The 21,434-nt window shown below is 45.3% G+C and overlaps 1 protein-coding gene across 1 annotated transcript in view; it reads left to right on the plus strand.

The window, feature by feature from the left end:
* CHSY1 (chondroitin sulfate synthase 1) overlaps positions 1 to 21,434 on the plus strand; it is a 63,565-nt gene that overhangs the window by 5,923 nt on the left and 36,208 nt on the right. The window contains exon 2 of the mRNA XM_007529257.3: positions 10,356 to 10,851. Coding sequence (XP_007529319.2) covers positions 10,356 to 10,851 — 496 coding nt within the window. The remainder of the gene's footprint in view (positions 1 to 10,355; positions 10,852 to 21,434) is intronic.

A 21,434-nucleotide genomic window follows, 5' to 3' on the forward strand; every position in this document is an offset into this window, starting at 1 on the left:
CATCCTGTGTGGTGCCGGGGGGCTTGAACTGGGGTAGGGTGTGTGCTCTCCCAAGTAAGCTCTCTCCCAGCCCCAGAAATTGACAGTCTTACATGGTTCAAGGTCACAACACCCTCAAACAGAATAATCCAAGGCTAGCCACGGTTGTCCGAGAGGATTGGCTCCACGTAATAGTGCTGTTCATCACACTGGCCACTCACCTTTCCCGGCCCATCCATCAGGCTGCCATTTATGGCAAATAGACAACTACTAGTACTGACCCCAGGAGCTCATCACTTAGGAAAGGAGCCAGTGACAGCGCTGGGGAAGTGCTTCCAGAGTGCCTGGACGCTGTCTCTGCTGGGGAGGGGGTGCAGAAGAGGCTTGTACTAATGTATGGTAGGAGGGGCGTGGCGAGAAAGGTCTCCCTTCGCTTCTGCCTGTGTCTGCTTGCTTAGTCTTGGTGAATGAGCAGGAGCTGTTGAGGCGGAGATGATAGCAGACTCCTGGGGACGGGGCGTAGTAGCAGTCACAGGGAGTTGGGGGGAAAGAGCACTTTATTCGGGCCAAAACGAGTGATTCCTCTCCATTTATTTATTTATTTATTTTCTGGAAGAACTTGAAGATGAATGATTGAAGTAGGAGCTGCAGACCTCTTTGGAGGCCTGTGTTAGGAGTTACTGACTGAAGTTGATTTCACTGACTTAACACTTCTCTCTAAACAAGACAGAGATGATATGGCTGAAGTGTGTTACTGTGGAGGGGCTCGTGCGCAGCGTGAGACTGTTTTTGTTTCAAGGCACACACAGCTTGTGGCATAGAAAGGAAGATGTAAAAGAAAATGCAGGACCGGGAGGAAGTGGCTCCCCCAGTAGGACACACACTTTGCCATGTCACAGCCTCAGGCTTTAACCCAGGTGGGAGCACACACAAGAGGATCAAAGTATCACTCTGGCACAGGTGGTGCTGGGCAACAAACCTGGCACCTCATGCCTGCAAGTCCAATACTGTCCCCACTGTCACTTCCTGGACCACAAGGCTGGATTTGTATTAAGACTCTTCCTGTGTGTTTCCAGCCTGAGGCTGGAGACGGTGTGATTTAGAGTCAGTTAAAAGACCCAGAGGATGAGAAGGTTTCTGTATTCTGGCCTTCACTTATATCCAGCCCCCTCTGAAAAAGCAAGGTAGACTGGAGAGTGGGAGTCGGGGTGTGTGTGTGTGGGGGGCGGGGGGTAGCTGAAGTGGGTGTAAGGCTACTCCCTTTATTTCCCATGACTTTTTCCTTAGTTTTATCAGCAGAGGAGAGGCCAGGAAACTAACTGGAGGTGATAACCTGGGAAGCAGGCACTTCTGACCAGTTCAGACTTAGGCCATTTGCATTGGGGTTTCAGTACCTGAATTCATCACCTGAAGAAGCCTCAGCCTCCAGTCTCCTCATGAGCCTCACATACAGAAGACTAAGGCCCTGAGGGCAGTGCCTGGGTAGTTAAGGGCAGAGGGGTTGCTGCTAGGAAGTGGGTCAGCCAGACCTGGGGGCGGTGGTCCCATTGTTTGCACTGGCAGTCATGCTTAGAATAAGAAGCAGTTGTATGCATACTTCCAAGTGTACAGAAGCGAAATACAAACTGCCATTGTAAAGTTCTTCTCCAGCACCTGAAGCTTCGGAAAAATGTATCATGAGATCAGAATTTGCCTTCTGAGGGTAAAACGTTAATTTTAATTCTTACCTTTGAAAGAGGGCGTGTTTGTGGTCTCTGCTGATGAGTCTACGCATTGTTTGCCCTGCCTGGGCTCAAAGGGTAGGTTGCTCACAGCTCCTAATGCCTTGGAGCTGCCTGCTGGGCTGGTGCCCAGGCCATTGTTGAGATAGGAAGCTGTAATCCACCCGCCAACAGCTTCATTCAGGGGCAAGTTCTTTAATGCTTGCTTTCACCTCAAGTCTCTTTTTTTTCAGATTAAGAGTAAATAGAATAACTTGATTTTTTTCCCCTAAAAGTCTTCCCCATCCTTTAAGATCTCAGGTTTTATTTCCTTACCTCTCTCCAAAAAGAACTTGCAGTTACTCACATCCCAAGGCCATTTAGAGCAAGGCAGCTAAAGATAACTGTACAAGGAAACCACAGAGCCGGAAACTGCCACGGATATGTGGCTGCTAGGCTCTCTCTAGCCAGTAGAGCTGCCGGCCTGAGCGATGGGCCCGTGTCAGCCTGGGGAGCTGGGGACCAACTTACCCAAGGCCTGATTTGGTTCAAGCATAGGATTATCACTGCACAACACCACCACCACTCCCAGTGACCTTCCTTTATTTTATTTTCTTCCTCCTTTTTGATAGTGGATGATAGAAAGGAGAGGCACATGTGGGATCACTCCACTGCTCATCAAGCCCCACTCCCCTCGAGCCCCCACCCACAGGTGGGGACCTAAGGCTGGAACACAGGTCTGCAGGCACAATGACGAGTGTTCCACCGGGTGCACCAGCTGCTGGGCCTGGGCACAGTCTTGGAACTTCTCGCAGTTTTGGTCTGCAGGAAGGCTGGTGGATGAATTTGGGCCCACTGTTAGCAGGGCTAGAAGTCATGTGATGATGACAAGTGCTGGCCGCTGGCAGCCCCTGCTGTGGCTTTGTCTTTTCCCCTTGTTCCAAAGCCTTGCTTTCCTTTGGCCTTGTGTGTCCTCCCATGTGTGTGCTGTGCATTTGGGTTAAGATGTCTATGATTCTTTTTGCAATAGGGAAGAGGATACCTGTTTGCATTTGATTCCTGTTTTCTATCTGTCTTGTAGAGGAGAAACTATTGTCTCCCTCCCTTCTGTGACTCCAGATCCTGAGGTGATCTGGTTATCTGAGACCTTTCAAATTTGACAATGTTAGCATCAGCCAACATGTATAATGTTGATTGGGGGGAACTCACAAAATCTTTCTCTTTTTACTTATAAAAATGAGCACGCCTCAGGGTTTAGGAAATGGGTACATACACTCATTTTTTTTTAAGATTATTTATTCATGAAGATAGGAGAGAGAGCCAGACATCACTTTGGTACATGTACTGCTGGGGATTAAACTCAGGACCTCATGCTTGAGAATCCAATGCTTTATCCACTGTGCCACCTCTGGGACCACAGACATACACTCAGTTTTATATTTATATTACCAGAGCACTGCTCAGCTCTGGCTTATGGTGGTGCAGGAGATTGAACCTGAGACTTTGGAGCTTCAGGCATGAGAGTCTCTGTGTACACTCAATTTTACTCCCATCTTTTTTGTTTGTTGGGTAAGTCAAATGATTTTTTATTACAAAATTTTCTATTGCTTATTTCTTTGGATCCTTTTTAGCGTCTGCTTTTTCCCCAGATTAAATTTGTTTTTCTAACTCTAAATATGCTCATCCATTTCAGAAAATGCAAAAAACAAATGAAATTAGATCCTTGATCCCTTTTCCCAAAAGTAACTATAGTAGACATTTTGGGGTAGAGGTGTAACTATAAGTCATATGTTCTTTCTTTCTTTTTTTTAAGTATATTTATTTATTTATTCCCTTTTGATGCTCTTGCATATGTTCTTTCATTCCCTTAATAATCCACATCATATGTCTATTCTGCTGCCTGGTTGGAAAACTGACCAGGCATTTTTTGTGTGTGTTCCCCAGGACAGTAGTTATGCACTCGATGGAATTCTGCATAAAACAGTAACCCATCTATTTTTCCTTAAAGCCACACTAAGGAGAAGTGGAGGCTCTGGGGTTAAGCCCTGAGTCAGCAAGGCATTCCTGGGTGAGGCGAGCACCTTCCAGCTGCACAGCTTCACTGAGATTTGCTGTGGTGGAGACCTCGTGTTTAGAAGCCTGGGGAGTGGAGGATGGTTTGGCACTCTCCAGTTTCAGCTGTCTTGTCTGTGCTTCCAGCTCGAGTTGGTTATCAGCCCACTGAAAACTGAGTTTTCTGGCAAGGGCCCTTGCACTGTTCTGTGGATTCAATTAAGTGAGAGCTCCTTGCCGCCGTCACAGACGTGTTGGTGGCAAGGTTGCCATTGGCCTCCCAAGATTAAGGAACCGGCCTGCTTGTGTCACGCAGAGAGGGCCAGCTTGCTTCTTCTTCAGGAGTATTTTTATCATTTCCTTGAAATGATTAACACTTTCCTCTACCTCCCCAAATGGGGAATCATGATTTATGTTCCAGAACTCTTTGCCGTTGTGGAGCTACTTCAGCTACCTGTCCTAGTAGTGGAAACTCTCAAACTTCTTGAGTTTGGGAGATTGGCTCACCTGGTAGAGTGCATTCTTTACTTACCATGTGTGAGGACCTGGGTTGGAGCTCTGTGCACTGCACAAGGGCATGCCCCCTGGATGGTGGAGCTGTTCTGTGATGTTTCTCCTACTCTGTTTCTCTGTCTCCCTCTGTATCTCTGTCTGAAGTTTAAAGGGGAAAAAAATGTCTGCCAGGAGCAGTGGAATCATGCAAGTGCAAGGTTCCAGTGGGCAAAGAAAAAGGAAAAAGAAAACTTTTAGGGGGCCGGGCTGTAGTGCAGTGGGTTAAGTGCATGTGGCGCAAAGCGCAAGGACTGATGCAAGGATCCCAGTTCGAACCCTGGCTCCCCACCTGCAGGGGAGTCGCTTCACAGGTGGTGAAGCAGGTCTGCAGGTGTCTGTCTTCCTCTCCCCCTCTGTGTCTTCCCCTCCTCTCTCCATTTCTCTCTGTCCTATCCAACAGTGACATCAACAACAATAATAATAACCACAACAATGATAAAACAACAAGGGCAACCAAAGGGGGGGGCCCCTCCAGGAGCAGTGGATTCATGGCGCAGGCACCGAGCCCCGGCAAGAACCCTGGAGGAAAAAAAGAAGAAAACTTTTAATTTCTTATGATTAGAAGACTTACCCAAATGTCATGTTGAGAGCTTTCCCTCAGGTGGGGGGTAGATAGTATAATGGTTATACAGACTGTCATGCCTGAGGTTCCGAAGTCCCAGGTTCAATCCCCTGTACCACCATAAGCCAGAGCTGATAAGAGCTCTGGTTTAAAAAAGAGAGAGAGCTCTCCTTCAAACTACCAGTCCTTTACAAAGAAGAAGGGCAACATGAGACTCTTCCCTGGAAAAGAGAATAGTCAGAGCGATCGGGTGGAGTTGCTATAAAATTGCCAAGAAGCTCTTAAGGATGGTTTGAGGTTAGATTTGTCTGGTTTTTGAAGTTAATTGGTTTCTCTTCTTGGACAAATTACACCATTGAAGTCATCGTGGAGGCACCGATGGCTTGATGGCTTCAGCTGGCGCTTCAGTGGCTGGCCTGCTAGGTGGGGTGGGTGGAGGATACGGGGCACAGGGCCAGAGAAGGGGGAACATTATCCTCAGTCTAATCTGAGGGGGTTCAGTGTTTAAATGAAAGCACACTCTCAGTATAAAGCCTTACTAGACTTCCACCCCATTGCGGCCAGAGATGGTCTCCAAAATTGTCCGTTATACCCTCACTCTGGTGTGCAGTCTTGAGACTGACTGTCCCCAGTGCAGTCCACACTCCTGACTCTTCTGCTTCTCCCACCTTATTTGATTTGCAAACTCCTAACTGTCCTAATGAGTCCTGCTTCTTTATAAAGATTGACTGACCGGTTCCAGCCCCTGCTCCCCCACCTGCAGTGGGGATGCTTCATGAGTGGTGAAGCAGGTCTGTAGGTGTCTATCTCCCCTTTCTTTCTCAAATTCTGTCTATCCTATTGAATAAAATAAAAAATAGGGAAAAAAGGGGAGGATGGCCACAAGGAGTGGTGGATTCATAGTGTTGGCACTGAGCCCCAGTGATAACCCTGCAGGAACCAAAAAAAAAAAAAAGACAGGAGGTTGGGGACTTCTCTTTTCCCCAGTGTATAAGGAAATCTTATGCCAGCACTGTGTGCTGGTACCCCTGGTAGTGCCAGAATTCTCACCCAGTGGCGGGATTCTGCCACCTGTGCTCTCAGCCACGTGTCCCTCCACTAGGCTATTGCTTCTTTTCTTGTTTTTGCTCTTGCCGTGGGCTTTATCACACTGGGCTGACTTTTCCAGAAAGAGACAGAAGGAAAGAGACCACAGCACTGAAACCTCCTCTGGTGCTTGTCGGAGCTGGTGCACTGTCCAGGGATCTGTGTTGTTGGTCCTAGGCTGTTCCTTTGAAGACAGGCTTTTTCCTCCCCCACTCCACGTCCTGGTTGACAGGACACGTTAGTGTTTAGCCTCTGGGCTTGGCTTCTGATTTTCACTTTGAACTTGATCTGTTATATTAATGATATTTTAGCTCAGAAGCAATTTGATGTTAAAATTAAGTTGATTTTTTTATTCACCTTTTTTTTTTTAATCCCTTTGGTGTCAGACTTTTCACCTTTGCAATTCCACCACTCCAGCAGGCTTTTTTTTTATCTTTTTAAATTTCAGATGGGGACAGGACTACTGCTTTACCATTCATGAAGCTGCTGTTATTCATTATCTCTCTCTCTTTCTCTTTTGTTGTTGTTGTTCTCCTCCTCCCCCTCCCCCACCCCCTCCCCCTTCTCCTCCTTCTTCTCCTTCTCCTCCTCCTCCTCCTCCTTCTTCTTTCCTCTTCCCAGATCACTGTTTAGCTCTGTCGTATGGTGGTGCTGGGCATTGAACCTGGGACTTCAGGCCTCAGGGTCCTTTTTCATAAGCATTATGCTATCTCCCCAGCCCAAAGAGAAACATCTGTGGCTCTGCTTCACTGCTCTTGAAACTTCCCCCTTGCAGGTGGGGACGTGGCCTTGAACCTCAATCTTTGCGCCTGGTAACATACACTTTACTATTGTACCAGCACCTGGCCCCTGGAATTATATATTTTTTATTTGTTATTGGTATATGAAATTATTCTTCTTCTAGCGTTTGCCCTTCTTCCGTAGCCAGTCAACAGCGTCAGGTTGAGCCTGATGTAAAGTTCCGAGACCTCCTTTGAATCTGGAGAGGTGGCAGTCGTTGACTATGTGGGTCATAGTCTGTCTGGAGCCGCAGGGGCAGTTTGGGTCGTCTCTGGCCCCCCAGCGATGGAACATAGCGGTGCACCGGCCATGGCCTGTTTGATAGCGATTGAGGAGGGCCCGATCATAACGTGCTAGGTCAAAGCCGGGTGGACGCTTGCAGGGGTCTGTGATGAGGTATATGAAATGATAGTGCATCTTAACACTCATCATCCTAAATTTGAAAAATGATATTTAATCCTAGGACTTTGTGAGAGAGATGCTTGACAGAAAGTTCAATCCCATTGAACTTTTTCTCTGTTAAGATAACTTTGAAGTCATTTTGTTTTCCTCATATTTGAGTTAGGAAGATGAGTAAAAGGCAGTAATTTTTTTTAAAGATAAACTTATTTATGAGAGTGAGAGTGAGAAAGGGGGATAGAGAAAGTCAGAGCATCACACTGGCACATGCGATACAGATATCAAACTCAGGACCTCATGCTTGAGAGACCATGCTTTATCCATTGCACCCCCTCCCTGGCTGCCAAAACTTTTTAAGTTAATTGTTATAGAAAGCTGTTGAGTTTACTAAAGCAATGTCAGGCTTTAGTACATTATTTTGAAGATGAAAAGCACTCAGCAGCTGAGCAGTAGTGATGGCTGCAGAGCAGTGTGAATGGACTTAATGCCCCTGTACTTAAAAATGATTCAGGTTTTTCCCATAGAAACGTCAAACCATGCTTGTAAACATTTCCCTCAGTATAGAGACAGAGTAAAGAGTGAAAGTCATCTTTATCCATCCCCATAGCCTGTCAACTTCCCTGTTTCACTACCTTTTCCCCAGAGATTGACATGTCTTTTTTTTTCAAGTTTTTTTATTTGTGATTAATAGTAGGTTACAAGATTATAATATTATAATATTATATGGTTTCACAACACACCAGAGTTGTGTCCCCCCCACACCTCCCAGTGATAACCACCATAGTTCTCACAAGTCTTAGAAACAGTTTGCTTGCTTCTTTTTTTTCCCCCCAGGTTCATCTGTATCAGTTCTCTAGATTCTGCACGAAACCACCTGCTAGTTGTCTCTCAACTCTACTTGTTTTGCTAAGCACAGCCACCTCTAGTTTCACTCATTTTTGTCCCAAAGGACACAGTATCTTCAGTTCTGGTTGATCAGGTGATGCTGGTAATTGATCTTGGAACTTTGTTGCCTCTGGCATGAAAGTCTGCTTTATAAAGTACTGTGCTGTCTGCCTGGCCTTTAATATTTCATTTTAATGAGAGAGATAGAGAGAAAGACCAGAGCACTGCTCAGCTCTGGCTTATAGTGGTGCTGAAGATGGGATGTGGGACCTCAGGGCCCCAGGCATGAAAGTCTTTTGCAAGACCATTATGCTCTCTCCCCAGCCTGAGATTACTGTATACCTTTGCAGATATTTCTCTTCAAGACATTCCTTCAAAGGTAGAACTATCTCTTTGTGATCAAGTCACTACGGTTCCCTTTATTTTCTTTTTTGTTGTTTTTAAAAATATGTTGTACTACAACAATAAAACAACAAGGGCAACAAAAAGGGAATAAATAAATATTTAAAAGATCTATATGTTCTGAGGGATAGGAAGACAAGCTAATGGTGTTGCAAAGACACTCTCTTGCCTGAAGCTCTGAAGTCCCAGGTTCATTCCCCAGCACCACCATAACCCAGAGCTGAGCAGTGCTTCAGTGTCTCTCTCTCTGTCTCTGATTAAAGTAAATAAATGAAATATTAAATATTTTCTTTATTGGAGAGAATTAATGGTTTAGAGTCAACAGTAAAATATAGTAATCGGTACATGTGTAATCTCAGTTTGCCACTAACCCCCTACTTTTTTATTTTTTATTTTTATGATGTTATTGGTGAGAGAGAGTGAGAGGGAAGAGTAGTGAGCAGAAAGGAGCATCATCACCTGGCACCTGCAATTCCAGGGATTGAACCCAAGACCTCAGGCTTTCAAACCCAACACCTGACTCACCGCACCCCCTCCTGGGTTGCCCAGTTATTTTCTGTGATATGTTTTCTTTTCTACAAGTAGAATAAATGAGCAGTAGACTACTTCAGCACTTAATATACAGCATAAAGAAAAGTGTGAGGCAAATTACACCATGAAACCCGTAACCCAAATGGTTCAGGGCAGGATTCTGGATTTTGTTTCCTTCTAATTAATAGCCAGGCAGCTCCCACTGGAAACTTGTCTGGGCAGCTCTGGCAGTTCTCAGCCCGGCCTGCTCCTGCTGCCGGCCCAGGAATTTCAGAATGCACTCCTCTCCCCTCCTCTCCTCTCTTCTAGTCACTTTCATGGAAGTTTAGTGTTGTTTTTATTTTATTTATTTATTTATTTTTAATCAGAACACTGCAGAGCTCTGGCTTATGGTGGTGTGGGGGATTGAATCTGCGACTTTGAAACCTCAGGCATGAGAGTCTCTTTGCAGAACCATTAAGCTGTCTCCCCATCTCCCAACTCCTCAGTGGGAGCTTTTATCCCTGGAAGACCCTGCCCCTATGGGTCTGCCAAGCCCTGCCTTTTGCCTCCCCCCCCCTCCCAAGAGAGAAAGGGGTGAGAGAGGAAGAAGCACATAGCACTACTCCAAGGCATGTGAGGTTTCCCCTTCGTAAGGTACTCCAGCACCTTTGAACCCCGGTCTTCACACACAGTGAAGTGTGTGCTCCCCCAGTCTCCTGTGACTGTTGATGTCCTCTGCCTTGATGTCCCACTCCAGGATTTGGGTGGGGACTGTGTTGTGTTCACTGCTGCATCTGCCTGGCCTTGCCCAGCTGCCCTCGAACATTCACAGACAGGTTGCTGAATGAATGGGCAAGAGGCCTTCTCTGTTGCAGTATTTGCCATTATTGGAGGATTTGCCCACTGATTTCCTCTATTTACTGGATACACAGGAGTTGGGAGGAAGGGAGCTGATTGTATGCCTGGCAGCTTGGCTTCTGGGCTTAGCTGACACCTAGTTATTCTGTAGAGAAGTCATGCTTTTATGTAATTTTTCCCCCAAATTAAATGTGAACTTTGCAGTAACTGGTAGCCTTGGCTTCCAGTCTGAGGAGCAAATGGCTTCTTGTTATCTTGGAGGAACTTGAAATCAACAATTCCCAGGAGTCAGGCGGTAGTGCAGCAGGTTAAGTGCAGGGTGCGCAAAGCACAAGGACCAGCTTAAGGATCCCAGTTCGAGCCCCTGGCGCCTCACCTGCAGGACAGTCACTTAACAAGTGGTGAAGCAGGTCTTCAGGTGTCTTTCTCTCCTCCTCTCTTTCTTCCCTATCTCTCTCCATTTCTCTCTGTCCTATCCAGCAACAACTACAATAATAAAATAAGGGCAGTTGAAAAGGAATTAATAAGTAAGTATTTAGAAAAAAAAAATCAACCATTCCCCTCACTGATCTTTATTTGGGTTTCAGGACGTGGTCCAAGACAATCCCTGGGAAAGTGGAATTCTTCTCCAGCGAAGGCTCCGACACCTCGATCCCCATCCCCATCGTGCCCCTGCAGGGTGTGGACGACTCCTACCCGCCCCAGAAGAAGTCCTTCATGATGCTCAAGTACATGCACGACCACTACCTGGACAAGTACGAATGGTTTATGAGAGCCGATGACGATGTCTACATCAAAGGGGACCGGCTGGAGAGCTTCCTGAGGAGTCTGAACAGCAGCGAGCCCCTCTTCCTGGGCCAGACAGGGCTGGGCACCACGGAGGAGATGGGCAAGCTGGCCCTGGAGCCTGGCGAGAACTTCTGCATGGGAGGGCCCGGCGTGATCCTGAGCCGCGAGGTGCTCAGGAGAATGGTGCCGCACATCGGCAAGTGCCTGCGGGAGATGTACACCACTCATGAGGACGTGGAGGTGGGGCGCTGCGTCCGGAGGTTTGCAGGGGTGCAGTGCGTCTGGTCCTATGAGGTAAGAGCAGAAGCATGGAAACAAATACCCTCCCCCCCCCCCCCTTCAGACTGGCAGTTGGTATTGGGCTCTGGTGCATTCTTTTTATTAGTGAGAAAGACCAGGACACAGGCCCAGGATGCTGGGGATCAATCTTGAGGCTCTCACATTTGAGAGTCCAACATTTTATCCACGGCACCACCTCTTGGGCCTCAAGATATTCTCCATTCTTGAGTTTTCGTTTTATTTTTTTTTTCTGATTCCTTCTTACCACTTTTTCTCTGCGTTTTTAGGACATGTATTCTGTACTTCCATCCTGATACCTTGCTTAGTTACTGTAGAATTAATTGGGTTCCAAAGAGAGATGAGACTTGCTGAAGGTCTCAGTGATAATCTCATGATTACCTGTAAAACTCGGCTAATTTGGCATCTGCTGTTGATTCCACCGCTGATGTGATCACACGGTTGTGGAGTGTTTTCTCTGTCCCTGTCCTCCCAGAAGCCTGAATTTTCTGATCATGTTGACCCCTACACCATTTAGAAACTTAAATGTTCTAAATTCATAGATAGAGGGGCTGGCAAAAGAGGTCACTTGGATAGTATACTTGCTTTGCCATGCAAGCCCCAGGTTGGAGCCTGACCCCTGCTATCCTGGAAGAAACTTTGTTGCTGTGATGTCTTCCTCTGTCTCTTTCTCTTACTATCTGGACAAAAGAAGTGATGAAGCTCCAGTGATCTCACACACACATACACACATAAAATCATAGAATAAATGACATGATAAAACAAAGCAAATAACATTTGTTGTGTTGGTAATCAGTTGTCTATACATTTGCAATATAGTCCGTTCCTTTTGGGGGTAGGTGGTAGGTCATTTTTGACTCAACTTTGGCAAATAAATACAAGTTTTGGAAAGACATTGCTCTTGTAGATTTTTCCTCTTTAATAGTCTACAGATATGAGCTAACTTCTGACTTTTTTCTGCTTATTGGCAGAGTCTGATATCAGTCCAAGTGAAGAAAATTGTGTTTATGTATCATGTTTAGATTGATAAACATATGATAATCATAGCAGTAGAAGGAACAGCCACTAGGCCTTTTACCCAAGAAAAGGAAACACTTTCTCATGTAAACAGAAAGCTTTTCTCTCGATTTCACTTTCTAAAGTGGATAAACAGTGTTCTTGTCTGGTCTTGTTCCCCCCCCCCCCCAACCCCCCAGTTCACTTGCTTTTAAATGTCTCCAGAATCACTCTATTTCTTCTGTTTGAACTTTTAGGGGAAGTTGAAATTTTCAAGTATACAGGAAGTTGTTGTCATGTAATTTCTAATTATAAAAGCTATGTTTCCAATCATGAGCGAGTCCTGTAATCTTGTAGCTGCCTCCCAGGGCAGTCTGAATGTTCTCTGGGTCTAGGAAGGGTCTCTGTCATCTTTTTTTTTTAACCCAGAAAGCTGTTTGGGGGATTTCATGCATTTGTAAGTGGGAGACAACTAGCAGTATTTCTGCACTTCCCCCATCCTTAATTAAGTACTTATACAACCATACCTGGTTCGTTGTGGTTAAAACTATGTAATGCCTTGTATGTTTTGGAATGATCTAGGCTGCCTCTGATCTCTGAGGTGCTAGACTTCCTACTGGAATTGTAAGAAGCAAGGTTGATCTTTGAGAGAATTTTAGAAAAGAAGTCTCAGTGTTGGAATGCCATGCCATGCCATGCCATGCTTTCCGAATGCCAAATAGACACCAGGAGAGCCAGTATGCTGGGTCTGCTAGGATATTTGATCTACCCCCAGTGCCAGGGTACAGTTAGAAAGTACTGTCTTAAGGCTGTTGGGTGGAAGAGACAGTTTTCAGTCTTAAAACCCCCCCCCCCATACGATGCAATGGTCAGAGTTTTGAAAGCCCAGAGCAGGAGAGCAGGGATCACTTTGTTGGCCCCTTGGGTCCCCTCTCAGACCATCCAGGCTTCTGGAAAATGTCCTCGCTCCCTCACAGGGTGCTCCCTGCCTCTTGCTGGGATTGTGGAGCCCTTCGGGCAGTCCCATTCACACAGTGGCCCTGCTCCTTTTCATTCCTTCAGAGGTCCTCATGGCCAGATAGCGCTGCCCTGCCCTCCCAGACCTAGCATCAGATGACCTACCCTGTGCTGGAGACTGTCTTCTCCAGTGCTGTTTGTCTTTTTTTTTTTTTTCCTTCCCCTCCCTTCAGCTAAAATAGCAGAAGAGGTGCAGCTTGTCTTTTCACTTTGAATGTGGTACTTTTATTGTATGCAAATGGTGAATTTTAGTCTAATTTTAGCATTCTTATCCTGTGTGATTTGTGGTTTTTTTTTTTTTTTTTTTTTGATGTCTTTTTAAGAAAGACTATTGTTCCTTGGGCCACAAGAATTGAGAAAATTCTGTGTATTTTCTTAGAGTTTTGCTTCTCACTTGGTGTCTTCATCTTTATTTTAGGAATTCTATGTCTTAGGACATTTACCATTTTATTAAACCTTTGATATCTCCCCATCTCTCCACCCCCCACCCCCCGTAGGGCTTTAAGTGCTTCTAACCTAACTTCTTATTAGGATTTATCATTGCGTTCACTGCTCAGGTGAGATTAATCCCTCCTGTGGATGAGGAACTTTTATTAAACTTCCTGTAAAGCTAGTTTCTTGCTTAAAGCTCACATTATGAGAAATAATTGGGTTGGAATCTTCTGTTAAAGATAATTATGTTAAGCTGTAGGTCTTGGGAAGGTACTTATTTAGCTCTATTATAAACCTAGCCAGAAGGAATAATTTTTTTTTTTTGCAAGTAGAAATAATGCCTTGGGATTACACTAATATAATTAAAATGACTCATAGGAGAACTAAATTGTCAGATTCAGAATCCAGTTTCATTTCTAAGCTTGTTTTGATTACTCCTGGTGGGTGTTTGTTAAAGCATGACTTAAAAAAATTGTATTTGGAAATGATTTAAATTTCACAGAAAAGATGCAGGGATATAATAATAATAATAATAATAATAATAATAATAATGCATATCCTTTAAACCTAGAAAGACCTGTTTTAATGTTTTATTTCAAAGCTGGCAAAATAGCTTACTTGCATAGTGTGTTGCTTTGCTGTGTGTACAACCCAGGTTCAAGCCTGGCCTCCACTGTGTTAAAAGAAGCTTCAGTCCTGCGGTCAGTTGGTTGGTCGGTCTCTTTCTTTCTTTGTCTCTGTTTCTATCTGAAAGGAAAAAAAAAACTTGTTTATATTATCATGTATCTGTGTTCTGAGGTACCCTAACTCCCCAAATACAGATAGATAGTCCTGGCCCCCACCCATTAAGAGTGACTTACACCTTAACCTTTAATTTTATTTATTTTACCAGAGCACTGTTCATCTCAAGTTTATGGTGGGCTGGGGATTGAACCTGGGATATTGAAGCCTCAGGCTTGAGAGTCCAACTGTTATGCTGTTTTCCCAGCCCATTGACCTTTAACTTTTAACTTAAGCCACTTGCTGAAAAATGTCAAGGTCACCAAAGACAGGGAAAGGCTGAGTCTCTGAGGAAAGAAGGCTAAAGAGACACAGCCTGTTTTTGATGACCTTGGCTTTTTTTTTTCAGCAAATGGCTTAAATGCTTTTCATTTGTGATGGAAAAAATGTGATTGTAGTCTCTTCCTTCATCTGTAACTTCATTTCATAACTGGTAGTGTGTGTTTCCTAACCTCCACTCATTTAGCTGCGTTTATTTATTTTATTTTGCCAGAGCACTGCTCAGCTCTGACATGTGGTGGTGTTGGGGATTGAACCTGGTCACGGCCTAGGCATGAGAGTCTGTTTGTAGAACCGTTATGTCATCTCTCCCACCCTACTGGTCTTTTTTTTTTTACTAGTGCACTGCTTAGCTCTCTGGCTTACGGTGGTGCAGGGATTCAGAGCCTCAACCATGAGTCTCTTGCATAACCATTATGCTATCTACCGCCACCCCCTGCTGTTTTTCTAATCAAGTGTTAAGCCCAGAGTTTCCCAATGGTTTCCATATCACATCACAAATCAGCGCAACTGCCTGCAAAGGGCTCCTGCTTTTCTTGACCCCCTAACCTAGCTTCTTCCACTTAGACCCGTGCCACCCAGACCTGAAGGGACTGTTAGTGTTTACACACCTAGTACTTGTGTGAGACACACCAGTGTACCCGCACACAACAGTTGCAATGCCCTGAACTCCCAGTAAGTAGCTCTTAGGGGGTCACTTATGGGCCCAGCACTGCTGTTTGAGCTGGCAGGAAAACAAGAGAAGGTAAGGCCTTTTCTTCTGCCTGGTTTATAAAGGGGTGTAGAACATCCTTACATTGGTAGTCTGGGCTTTTATCTTCAAATTAAGGAGAAAGTGGTAAACTATACACCTGGTCTTACTTACCTATGTAGCTGCTCTTTTAGAGATCTGTGTTCATTGGTATTTGAGTGACTGTCTAGTGCCCTTTTGTTTCAGTCTGAAAGACACCCTTTAATTTTTCTTTCTCATCGCAGGCAGCTGTGTAAGTGGTAAGTACCCAGTTTTTGTTAACCTGGGACCGTTCTCGTTTCTCCTTCACTTCTGTTGGACATAGAGTTCTTGCTTGGCAGCCTTCAAAGGCTCCTTCATGATGAGTCACTTCTCATGTAGCTTTTAAGTTTCTTTGAATTTGAATAGTCATGTATTACTTCAAGGCAGGAGTCAGGTCTCAGCAGTGGTAGGGTTCTCACTGTTGCGTGACTCTCTGGCGTCATTACACTAACCTGGATGGTAGGTAGAGCCTACTGCTCGCCTAGGCCGAATGGTGTCCCCTAAGGGGACTGTTGTTATGTATGTTGTCCATCACTCAACTGACCCTGACATGCCTGTGGTTAGACCCAGATGTCAAGGTGTGATGGCCTTTGTGATTTTATGCTAATAGAGTGCATAGCCAAAATTCACAATCAACTTACATACCCTTCAGTGTGTGATTAAAGAAAATATAGGGTATGTCTACCGAGTAGAATGTTACTTGGCCATTTTAAAAAGAGGATGTGTTGTTTGAGACAAAATGGGTGGAACTTTGGGTGATGATGCTAAGTAAAACAAGTAAAGAAGTGAAAGGCTGTGGTTTCACTCATGCTTGTGGAATATAGAGAACTAAGGCAAATAGACTTTCAGAATAATAATGTTAACAGGCAAACAGATTCTTAGGCTGTAAACATTGCAGTGGTTATTGAAGGTGGGAGTGGAGAGAAGTGGAGGGTTCTTTTTAGTGTCAAGGTACAGGAATGTTGTATGTCTGTGAAACTCTACTCCGAGAATCTCACAGTCTTGTGAAACAGTAAAACACTGGCAAATACTGTCGCGTGACAAGTGTGGAGGTCAGACTGCCCCCTCGCTAGGGCTTGATATTATAGCTGTGTGTGACTTTTCTGAGCTAGTGCTGTGAAGTTTGCAGTTATTTTGGTGTGTGTAGACATTAGAGTGTCTGGTTTGCTTAGTGGTCAGCCGCTGAAGGGGCAGAGGGCAGGCGTTTCCTTAGCTGCCTGTGACCAAGAAACCTCTCGGTCTTTGCTGAGGAGCTCTGCTTGGTGCTTGCCCATCGGCGCTAAACATGCCGTTTTCAGTTTTCCTTGGTGACCTCATTTCCTGCTGGAGCCCTGAGGTCTGTCAGAGGGCTCACGTCCTCTCAGGTCTCTGCTGACATGAACATCACCTGCTAGGTCCTGGGAATATGAAGGAAGCCTACTTTTGTCCCAGCTGTTAGTCATAGCCTCAGTCTTATGTTCAACAATAGCCTAGGACTGATTATTTCTTTATTTATTTTATTGGAGGGAGAGTTAATGGCTTACAGCACAGTTGTCTACACAGGTACAATTTCTCTCCGAGTGACAGGTTTCTGCAAAATACTATCACTTCCCCCGCCCCCCACCCACCCACTCTGGGACTCAAGACCCCTATTCTGTTCCTTCCCCAGAGTCCCTTGCTTTGGTGCAGTACCTCACCTCTAGTCTGGGTTCACCCTGTGCACACCCTTTTCTGACCCTATCTCTGAGTTGCACCTACGTGCGAGGTGAGCCAGTATTCACCCCTCTCCTCCTGACTCATCCCACCCCATATTTTTCCTTCAGGTTCCATCCAAGGTGAGACAGAGAACAGGACTGTAGAGTTTCTGGTCTAATATCCAGGACTTTGATAACTGGCCTTTGCTGTATCATAAAATTATTTAGAAATAAGGTTCTTGACAGGCTGACAGGATAGCAACAGCTAATGAAATAACCCCAGGCAAAGACTTCCCAGTCAGATTCTGTCTGCCAGTCAAGAGGCAAGGCCTCCATACCTGACCGTTGAATAGAACTCCACCCCCTGGCACCAGGTGGTCACAGATGGCTCCTTCCCCTACTTTCCCACAGACCCAGCTTTTATGGAAATGCATGTAACCAGCACTCTCCTACCTTACCTGAGGCTCAGCTGGCTCCTTTTTACTGTCCATCCATCTCTTGGCGACTATTTCTAAACTTGTTTATTCCAATAAAATTTACCAAAACCTTTGCAAATGCCTCATTCTCTCTCTCTCTCTGATCCTTTGTGTGTTGCCAGCCAGAATAAGGCAAAATATGTCTTCAGCCTTGGCTTAAGGCTTTTTAAAATAGAAGCCACCTGCGACCCCTCCCTGGCTGCTTGCAGTGGGAGCACTCTAGGTGGAGGTGAATAAAGACAGCTTTGTAAGGGAAGTCTTCCCTCCTATGGGGCTCACTAGACTGGCCAGCTATTGCCCGTGCTTTGGGAAAGAGCAGTGGGCGAGCGCTATCCCTGTCCGGCCTCTCACTGCTGCTCCCAGGTGCCTGTGGACTTCGTATCCAAGACTATGATAGTGCTCGAATGGAAATGGAGCAAGTTAAACACCACAGAGCTCACCATCCTTACCAAACGTTGCTATTTCTCTTGAATAAATACTCCATTACAAGTACCAGAGTAGTCTAACTCTGTCTTGTCTCTTCTACTTTCTGCCTCATGTGAAACTCACTCTCTCCTACATAATAAATAGATTTGAGGGGGAGGTGGTCTGGGCAGTAGCGCAACTGTAGAACACACACATTACAGTGTGTGCTATATTTGTTACAAGCCCATTGCCCCTTACCTGTATGGGGAAGCTTCACAAGCAGTGCTGCAGGTTTCTCTCTTTCTTTCTCCTCCTCTCTGTCTCCTTTCCGCTGTCTCTGTCCTAAAAAATGAAGAAATAAAATATTTTAAAAATATAATCTTTTTTTTAAAAATTTGCTTTTTATAGTTAAGCAACTCTGAATATCACTCTCTTTTCTAGGAAGTCAGAATTATGCACTAAAAATACAAAAGACTTCCTACCAATCGGTTACAGTATTCAGACACATTTGTTTCTCAGATAAATTGTGAATATCTGTTAGGCTCAAGACATTCTAGTTTAGGGTCACAACAGGTCACAACAGGGCAGAAAGCAAAGGCCCTGATCCCTTCTATTCTAGTGGGACTGAGGTACAGAGAGATAGAATAGTCAACTGTGTGTGTGATGTGTTTCTGACATGGGGACCAGGGCTGCTAAGTAGAAGGGCTGAACAGGAGATAGCAGGAGGGGTGCAGGAGTGAGAGCTGAGGCCAGATGCCCCAGATGTTGGTTTGGGCATAGTAGAACTGGGCTTGAATCACAGTGTGTTTGGCTTCATTCTTTACCAGTTATGTTAGGACCTTAATGTCCTTTAAAAAAAAAAAGGATGAGAAGTTGCCTGCCTTATAGGGTGGCTTCTGGGACTAATTAAAGTGATGCATCTTATCATAACTCATGCTTGGCATCGAGCATGTGTATATGGAATGCCAGGGCACTAGGGGAAGTCCTGAAGTGTTCAAAACACTGAGCCACTCAGAACTCAGAGTCTCTTGAGGACTCTGCACAGATTTCAAGCTACATAAATAAGGCTTTGAATTGTAGGCTTTATGTATTCAGCACCCTTCTTATGGAAGGATGTCACCTAGTGTAGTGGAATTATGTCTACCTGACAGAAAGGGTTTCTTAGCCACGTTATTACAAGGGAGGATTGACACATCGTTTTCTTTAGTGTGAAGATGTAGCTGAATAGCATTTCTCATGCAGCTGAAAAGATCAAGGTCACAAATGTTGTCACCCCAATTTCTGTAATAAATTGGCAGTCTGCCTTTTAAATCACTTATCAGGATTCAAAACTCTATACGAGCCTTTTTAAAGTATTAAGAATAAAATGAGCTTTAAAAGCATATGATTATTTGAGAATGGGCTAGTCTGTGTGAAAAATACCTCCTAATACTACACCACCGGCAAGCCAGGGCATACCCGTATAAGACACACAGAAAAGCAAGGGTGTGTGTGGGGGGCAGTTACAGGTAGAGGGTGAACTGTGGGAACAGTGTGGACGAGGCATCATCTTGGCCACTTCTTGCCCTAATGTGACTGAGTTTCTACATCATTCTGAACAATCAGGACGGCGTTTTTAGGGGGCAAGGTGGTGGCACATGTCATCATGTACGAAGGCCTGGGTTTAAGACCCTGGTCGCCACCTGCAAGGGAGTGCTTCACAAGCAGTGCTGCAGGGTCTTTCTCTCCCCACCCCTTTCCCTCTCAATTGCTCTCTGTCTCTGTCTACATAAAAAAAAGGTGGTGTGTTTACACTTTGTGAGAGGTTTGAGGATAGCCAGGTAGCAGCAACAGCAGAGCTTTGAGAGGAGGAGGGAGGAGGGGGAGAGAGAGAAACCAGAACATCACTAGCACATGCAGTACTCGGGATTGAACTCAGGGCCACACACAGACAAGTCTCCTGCTCTATCACTGCATCACCTCCTGGGCTGCTTTGAAGTTTTCATCTCCAGTCATCTCTGTTGAACTGTCTGGCATGTAACAAGTAGCTAGAGAGAGAACAAGACAAGAATGAACCTGCAGGGAAACAGCGCTGTCCTCCATCCAGGTCAGGAAGAAGCAGTAAGAGGCAGAGTTGTGTAAGATTAGAGGTATGCTGTAAACCAGTGTTTCTCAAACTTGATTGGCATGGGGGCCTTTCTCAGTGAGAAAATGGAGTGTGGCTGTGCAGGCTCGTGTGTGTGTGTGTGTGTGTGTGTGTGTGTGTATTTCTTTTTTTTTTTTTTTTTTTAAGGATTTTATTTATATATGAGAAAGAACCAGACATCACTCTGGCACATATGCTTCCGGGGATTGAACTTGGGACCTCATGCTTGAGAGTCCAAAGCTTTATCACTGCGCCACCTCCCGGACCACGTGTGTGGTATTTCTATCTTTGCTCATATGTGTGAATTTAGACTTAGCGTTGCCCATGGGTCCCAGCCAGGCCCCTTCTCAAAGGGGAAAACACCTCAAGTAGACGTTCCTCACAGAGCTGTTTGCAGTGCATCGTGTAGCCGGATGAAGGAAGACGGGCAGGTTCAGTCCCCTGCACTATCATAAACCAGAGCTGAGCAGTGCTCTGGGGAAAGAAAGGGGGAAAAAAAGGAAGGGCTCAGAGTCCAAAGTGAAATTCTGTCCCTGTCATTGTATGCCAGGACTGTTCAGTGCCCTGGGGACCCGGCCTCGACCAGAGAAGACTGGGTCTTCTGTGAGTCTAAGTGGATATTGTGCAGGATGTGATTTTGAGCTTATTGACTTCTAGGAAAACCCAAGACAGAGAGGCCTTTGTTTGAGAGGGCTGCAGGCTTCTAACCCTTATAAAGAGCTTATCATTTGAGCAAGCTTATAATGCAGCGTGTTATTACTGTAAGAAATTTGTAATGGTACCATTACAGCAAATTTTTTTCCCTGGCTACAAAAGATCTTTCAGCATTCACTCGCAGTTTCATACTCCACTGTCCCGCTGACGTCATCATGGCTAACCTGGCAAAGTTTCATTGGTGGGTCTGCGCTCTGGGAAGCCTCAACGAAGTGAGTACAGAGGCATCTGCTTTGATGCCAGGCACTTTCAAAGGATTTGTTTGACTGTTTTTAACAAGAGCCCTGCTTAGCTCTTGCTCATGGTGGTGCTGGGGCTTGAACCGGAGACCTAGGAGCCTCAGGCATGAGAGTCTCTTGGCATAACCATTATGCTATGTCCCCAGCTCCTCTCAAAGGGTTTTTAATTGAGGACCACCATAGGTCCTACTTTGTTTTTGTGCTAACATCTGTGCGTATCTCTTCAACAGGAGTACCTAGTCGTGACAGTGTAGAACACTGAATACCTTCTTCTTTCTACCACCTGTGGAGCAGCCATGAACTATTTTAGGCATTTATCAGTTGGGAGCCCGAATGATTTTGAAATCTGCTTGTTCATGTGCGTGAGATGAGTATGGGCCATGAAATACCCCAGACAATGCAAGCACCCTTAGGTTTTCAAGGGGCTCGCTCTTTGCATTCTAAACGCTGGGGCTGTAGCAAGTGTTCTGGGCCCTCCTTGACTATGAAGTCAGCCTTCCCACCGCCGAGCCGAGTTCTTTCCTTTCGTTTCCATGCTGTGTTCTCTGGAAGGAAGTCAGTCACCACAGCCTTTGCATCACATATGGGGACTGATCCTCCTCCGCTTCCCCAGGTCAGAGGGTCTGTGTCAGCTGCTCTGGATTCTACACAGGAGACTTGTCCGATCTGTCC

This window comes from Erinaceus europaeus, chromosome 20, assembly GCF_950295315.1.
Source record: "Erinaceus europaeus chromosome 20, mEriEur2.1, whole genome shotgun sequence".
Taxonomy (NCBI): domain Eukaryota; kingdom Metazoa; phylum Chordata; class Mammalia; order Eulipotyphla; family Erinaceidae; genus Erinaceus; species Erinaceus europaeus.